At 57.4% G+C, this 7,034-nt stretch overlaps 1 protein-coding gene across 1 annotated transcript; it reads left to right on the top strand.

Moving 5' to 3' along the window:
• Positions 1 to 272: 272 nt before the first annotated feature.
• Positions 273 to 6,809, top strand: LOC104289065 (glutamine synthetase; the record flags this gene model as incomplete). Its single annotated transcript, XM_009887960.1, has 6 exons — positions 273 to 288; positions 860 to 1,021; positions 2,729 to 2,875; positions 3,771 to 3,898; positions 5,073 to 5,272; positions 6,079 to 6,809. Coding segments are annotated over 6 exons (975 nt in total), but the record flags the coding sequence as incomplete, so codon positions are not given.
• Between the last annotated feature and the right edge of the window lie 225 nt (positions 6,810 to 7,034).

Genomic DNA, 7,034 nt, shown 5'->3' with positions numbered 1-7,034 from the left:
CAGTTGCCAGGTTGGTCTAAATGAGGCTTAAAATAATTTTAAACAATTAAACACAAGATATTTTCCTACACTGATGCTCTGTCTTAAGACACATAAGGAAATTCTACTTACAGCATAGTACTGACAGCCTGCTTTCCTACGGAAGGCGAAAGGACCATCGGGATCATTTTCTTCCTCAGCCTCCGAAGAACCAGACAAAACCTTTAAAGAGGGGATGGGGAGTGTATGAAGAGAGATATTAGTAAATTCATTAATTTTACTTCTATTCTTTCCCCAAGAGCATCGAAGGTAACACCACTGCTTCTCCCTCGAGATGATGGTTGGCATGGCGGAGGGCCCCGAGCATTGCCAGGGAAAAGTTCTGGGGCGCTTTGAGCAGCGTGGGAGGTGGCACTTGCTCTCCCTGGTTGCGTGGCACTGGCTGCAGTTGTCTCGTGGGGTTATATCAAGCGGCAGGGTAAATATCTGGCCTGCGTCGCTGCGGTTTGCTTAATCGGTAATCTCTGTCATTAGTGCTGGGTGGGAAGGGGAGGATGAGCTCCTCGCCCCTTTCCACTGGGCAAACAGGTGTGGAGACGTGTTGGCATCCGGATGGGGTTTGGTGGAGGGAGGTGAAGCAGCTGGGTCCGATCCTGCCTGTGCCCTGATGGTGCTGGGGGGGGTGAACGCACTGATGCTCGGGGAGCACTGCTGGGCTCTGGGGATGTGCGAGAAAACCTTTGTGGTTGTTGCCCCATGGCCACCCGGTGCCCTCTGGGTGCTCCATCCCAGGTCTAAGCCACCAGCACTTGGCACAATCTGCATGGGAGATACTTTTTCCCAATCCCACTCTCCCCTCTGTCCCCCTCCTGCCTCACAGATGTCCCCGAGTGGAATTTCGATGGCTCCAGCACAGCACAGGCGGAGGGCTCCAACAGCGACATGTTCCTGGTGCCTGTCTGCATGTTCAGGGACCCTTTTTGCCTGGACCCCAACAAGTTGGTGCTCTGTGAAGTGCTGAAGTACAACAGGAAACCCGCAGGTGAGCACCACCGGCTTGCAACCCCGGCTCCCGAAGGTCACCCACTTGTTATTTAGGGTGCCATCCCTCCGAGGGGCAGCTTGCTGTGGGCTGCCGGCAGTGGGGAGATGCTCAGCACTGAGCACTTGGCCCGAGGCTCCAAAATTCAAGCGCTGGTGGTGGTGGTTGTTTGCAGGAACCTGTTTGAGCAGTGCAGGGCGACGAGAAGAGCAGTGAGATGTGGAGCTCGCGGCGCTCGCTAACTGGAGCGCGCCGAAGGCGTCACCCGGCTTTAGAGCCCGAGCACACCCAGCCCCCGGGGCTTCGGGGTTATGGCGGGGGAGCAGGAGCTGGACGCAGCAGCAGGTTTTGATGTGATGGGTTCATGGCCGCTCTCCCCGTTGATGGGTGGCTGCAGAGAAGGAGGGAGAAGGTGCTGCGGCGGCGTGGGCTGGCTCGGAGTGACCTTTTGCAAGCAGCCCTGGAGCGCGCCGGCTCTTGGTCTTATCACCGCAGGCAGAAGTCTGCGGTCCCGGTGTCTGTCCGGTCTGTCTGATAAAGCCCCAGACAGAGGAGGGAGAGCTGGTTTGCAGGGACACGCCGAGGGGCTCCCTGAGGGGTTATTTGCTGGCAAATAACTGGTTATTTGCTGGAAGAGCAGGGCCACGTCCCTGCTGGGTGCGTGGGGGGAGGGAGACAGCATCTGCAGGGTGATGCACACATCTGCCAGGGAGAGGAGAGGCTGTGGGCAGCGATGGTGAAAGATGGGGCTGGTTCCTCTTCAAACAGCGTCATGCCTCTCAGCTGTGGGGGAAGCGTCTTGGTTGAGGTTCCTGCCCGGCAGCTCCTCTGGCGGAGCAGAGCCCCTGACCCTGCAGCTCCTGGGGCTGGAGCGGGGCAGAGAGCTTAGCCCTAACACCCTGCAGACGAGAGGGGTGCACCCTCCAGTTCTTCCCAGGGTGGGCTCTGTGGAGGTTACGGGCTGTGGGGGCTCTGGGGGCTCCCATCAGCGCATGGGAGACGTCACTGCTCCTTTCCAGTCCCATAGTCTGGGCTTTAGGTTGCAGCTGCTCTGGGGTCTTTTATTATGATTTAAAGGCAGAATTTGCTGTCTGTCCCCGTGACAACAGTTTCAGTGCTGCTGTTTTGGTCCAAACTCTCCCTCCCGTTGCCTGGCATGTTGTCCCATGTCAGGATGGTTCTCTGATATCTGCATCTCCCTGGCAAAGCCCGGTTGCCCTGAGCACTGCTGCCACCACGAAAGGCCAAGCCACAGTCAGCCAGCCTGGATGCTAACAAAAAACATGGAGCGGGAGAAAGATAAGGATAATTAAGCTGAGGCTGGTAGAAAAAGGAGGGGGTGAAGTAGTGATGGGAGATGTATAGTCCCTGTTTCCAGATCTGGATGTCTGTAGGACGGGGCTGGGGTACAGCTCCTGGTCTCTCAGTGTGTGAGAGGAGGATGTTCACGGACTGTTGGTGGTTGTTTGGGGAGTAGGTGAATAAAACCTCTGTGGCCTGATGCTGTGGCAATGGAGTAGTTCTGCAAGGAGGAAACTGGTGAGCAGAGGATGTCACAGGAAGGGGGGATCCACTCACCGGTTTCCTTAAGGCTTCTGTTGGAAGTGCTTGGCAGCGGTGGAGTCTCAACCTCTGAGCGGGATGGAGCAGAGCATGGTGGGTGCCTGCCAACAACATGGGTCTAACTTGGACCTCTTCTGCTCCCAGAGACCAACCTGAGACACACATGCAAGAAAGTCATGGACTTGGTTAAGGACAGCCACCCCTGGTTCGGGATGGAGCAGGAGTACACGCTGCTGGGCATCAATGGCCACCCCTACGGCTGGCCCGACAACGGCTTCCCCGGCCCCCAGGGTAAGTGCTCCCTCCCTTCCCCAACACAAGTGCTCCCTTTGGCTCCCACCCCACTGCTGCCCAGCACCAGGCGTGCCATCCCCGACCTTGGGCACAGCTTTCCCATCGCAGCTGACACCAGGCAGGAGCCAGAATGGGGTCAAGAGCCAGAATGGGGTCAGGAGCTGTTTGCCAAGAGTGCCGGTTCCCCCGCAGCTCACGTGAGCCGGCCGGCAGTGCCGCTCCCGCTGGACCCCAGTTGCACAAACAGCTCAGCTGCATGACTTGTTTGGCAAGGGCTGGAGAACTGGGCTGGAAAAACCTCCACCCTGTGGCTGTTCGGGAAAGGGCCAGCACATCGTGCCCTCCTGCAGCGGGAAGTGAGCCCCAAGCGCTTCAGCTGCCTCCTGGGAGAGGGCCAGGGGTTTCCCAACCTGACTTAATCAGCCTTTTTGTGGAGACTGTCCACTTTCAACATCTCCCTTCCCCCAGGCGGGGAGAAGATCTTCATCTGACCTGCTTGAATGAGGAAGAGCCACATAAAACCACGGCCAGTTGAATTTTCTAGCCATGAACAATGTCGGTTGTTGTCAGAACAATCTCGGACACTTGACATGCTCCGAGGGTCAGCGAGGTGCCGTGGGGCAGACCAAGCCAAGCTTTCCTTATCTCCTGACCACCTCCCAGTTGATGCATTACAAGTCCTGTTGAACCGCCCTAGATAAGGCTGAGGTTGCGCAGATGAATTGCTCCCGCTGCCAGTCCTGGAGTAGGGGTCGGTGGCTCGATGCACCATTTAATTCCCATAAATCCTCTGCAGATGGTGGCTGGTACCTGGGAGCAGTGGGACTGTGCTGCAGTGCTGCTGTTGCTCCCAAAAGCTTTACTGGAGTAGTGACTTCTCTTTCCTTTCCAGGCCCCTATTACTGCGGGGTTGGAGCAGATAAGGTGTACGGGCGTGATATCGTGGAGTCCCACTACAAGGCATGTCTCTACGCGGGGGTGAAGATCTGTGGCACCAATGCAGAGGTGATGCCCTCCCAGGTACGTGGGGATGGCCCCGCGCAGCCCCTGTTTCCAGTGATGGATGCGAGTTAGTATGAGACTGGCATAACCCAGCAACTCCCAGCTCCTCTGCAATGCCAAATCCAGTGACTCCCCACATAGGTTTTGTCTAGATAGGAGCAGTTGCGCTGCTCAGATGAAAATGCACACGTTTGATTTTCTCCTAACTCACCCCGCAGGGGCAGGCAAGTGAAATCACAGCCGGGCCAAACTGCAGTGAGCTCCTTGCACAGCTCAGCCGGAGCTCGGGCAGCCCGTGCTGAGCTGGGTGCTCCCCTCAGCTTTCCCTCCCCTGCGGAGCGGGGACTGGGGGGACGGGGTGAGCCGGGACGGGCTGCGGGAGCAGCATGTGGAGCGACGGGTGTCTGCGTCCCGCTCCTCCGCCCCGGGAGCTGGGAAGCTCGGGTGGGACACGGCCTTGGGAAGCAGTTTGGGGGGGATTTGGGTTTATTTAGGAGTTAGCCGGAGGGACTCCCTGATTGCATTAAGGCGGGTGGCCAGACTGACCGACGGTGTTTTGCCCCTGCGCCCTGAAAATCGCTGACTCTCCTGCCGCTGATGTGGCAGCGATAAGCAGGGGGGGCTTATCTGCAGTGTGGCTGAGGCAGGACTTTTAACGACCCTGCTGTTTGCCCTGGCTTTTTCAGGGTCCTTCTTGGCTGCTTTCTGCATCCTGGGCTCGGTCTCGGCCAGGCCATGCCAGCAGCCATAAATGCATCACCCACTGCTTAGTCACCGTGGGTGGCGCAGCCCCGGCTCCGGCCGGGGAGGGACCAGCCCCGAGAAGGACTAACAGGGTCCTTGATAGTCGCCTGCCCTGTTTGCAGTGTGGGATGGGGGTCCAGCACACCAGCGGCTCCAGCACCAGCCTCGAAGGCAGGCGTGGTGCTTCTTTACCTCCATTTTGATTAACACCCCACTCCCCGATTTGCTGTATTTAGTCATAAGCAGTTTATTCCCTTTTTTTTGTTTTGCATGCCAAAGCTGTCCTGTTGCTTAACTCGATGCTCCTCATCCCCATTGCTGATTCTTGAGGGGTAAAGCTCAGCCGCAGCCCAGGCTCACAGCCCGCGCTGGGGGGTGACAGGGATGTGATGGCTGGGGAGGCACCAACCTGCCCGTCCTCACCGACACATCCGCTTGCCTCTTCCAGTGGGAATTCCAGGTGGGCCCGTGTGAAGGCATTGAGATGGGGGATCACCTCTGGATGGCTCGGTTCATCCTCCACCGTGTCTGTGAGGACTTTGGGGTCGTGGCTACTCTGGACCCCAAACCGATGACTGGCAACTGGAACGGCGCTGGGTGTCACACCAACTACAGCACCGAGGAGATGCGGAGAGAAGGGGGTCTTAAGTGAGTCCTGGAGGGGGGCCTGGGATGTACCTGGGAGATTTACAGCATCCCAGACTGGTCAGGGTTGGAAGGGCCCTCTGGAGCTCCCCCAGTCCACCCCCTGCCAGAGCGGGGGCACCTCCAGCAGAGAAGGCCCTCTGCAGGTTGAGATGGAACTTCCTATGGTCAAGTTTGTGCCCGTTCCCTCTTGCCCTGTCACTGGGCACCACTGGAAACAGACTGTTCCCATCCCCCCGGCACCCTCCCTTTAAGGATTTATCAGCATTGATAAGATCCCCCCTCAGTCTTCTCCAGACTGAACAGCGCCAAGTGCCTCAGCCTTTCCTCATCAGAGAGATGCTCCAGTCCCCTCATCATCTCTGTAGCCCTTTGCTGGACCCTCTCCAGCAGTTCCCTGTCCTTCTTGACCCAGGGAGCCTCTAGGACTGGAGACAGTGCTCCAGATGTGGCCTCCCCAGGGCAGAGCAGAGGGGAAGGATGACCTCCCTCAACCTGCTGGCCACACTTTTCTTGATGTACCCCAGGATGCCATTGGCCTTCTTGGCCACCAGGGCACATTGTTTGGGGTGTCCTTGGTCATGTGGCAGCTCCCCATAGCATGTATCTCTCGGTACCTGGGTGGCTGCACCAAGCAGTGCTGGGGCTGTCCCAGCTCTTCTTATTTTAAAAGCAGCCGGTCATATAAGAGTGTCCCCTGGGCTGTCCTTGTCCCCGCACAGAAGGAGGGGGTGACAGCCTTCCTGGCCATGGTAGCACCCCCTAAATGGACCTACTGACAAACCCAACCCCGTTCTCCTCTCCCACAGACACATCGAAGCCGCCATCGAGAAGCTGAGCAAGCGGCATGACTACCACATCTGCGTCTACGACCCGCGGGGCGGCAGGGACAACTCCCGGCGGCTCACTGGCCACCATGAGACATCCAACATCTTTGAGTTCTCTGCCGGTGTGGCCAACCGAGGCGCCAGCATCCGCATCCCACGCCAGGTCGGCCAGGATGGCTATGGCTACTTCGAGGATCGGCGGCCGGCAGCCAACTGTGACCCCTATGCGGTCACCGAGGCCATCATGAGGACAACGGTGCTCAACGAGACCGGGGTGGAGACCAAGGACTATGCTGACCACTGAAGCTGTGGGGTGGGTGGAGGTTTTCGTTTCTACACTAGCTTCTCACGTGGGATTTGTGCCCCTGTGGTGTCCTCGGCTGCAAGCTCAGACTCTTTAGGAACCTCGCGTCTGGTTTTGTGAAATGTCGCCTTAGAAATATATGTATATTTTATAGTAAGAGGGAGGGACCCAACCTATTTTCTCAACCACTTTTTTTCTGGTTCCTGGTTTTAGGTCATATGCGGGGAGGTTTTTTTTAACACTTGGATTGAATTTTTTCCCGATGGACTTTACACTGTGATGTACATAGATCCCTACGTGGAAGCTGCAGCTGCTGCTGTTTGCACCTGGGGAGGGCGGGTGCTTTTTTTCCATATCTCTGTTGCAAGGAAATGATAAATAAATAATTTTCCTGGCTGCGTGGCAGCCGGGTTATGCTGCGGCAGGTGCATGTTTCTGTAGCTCCTAGAGCTCCATGGACAATTTAATTTGGGTCTCACTGATGGGTTGCAGCCACTGAGCAGCCTGCACCAGCCCTGGGCAGGGGCTGGAGGAGCAGAGATGCTGAAGGACCCTTTGGGCAGGTGCCTGGAGCTGCCTTGCCCCATTTGCCGGCGGCCGAAAGGCCATCTCCTTCCATCGTGATCCCCCGAAA

This window comes from Charadrius vociferus, unplaced genomic scaffold, assembly GCF_000708025.1.
Source record: "Charadrius vociferus isolate BGI_N301 unplaced genomic scaffold, ASM70802v2 scaffold1040, whole genome shotgun sequence".
Lineage (NCBI taxonomy): Eukaryota > Metazoa > Chordata > Aves > Charadriiformes > Charadriidae > Charadrius > Charadrius vociferus.
The sequence above is the reverse complement of the archived record's forward strand: the minus strand, read 5'-3'. Positions and strand labels throughout refer to the sequence as shown.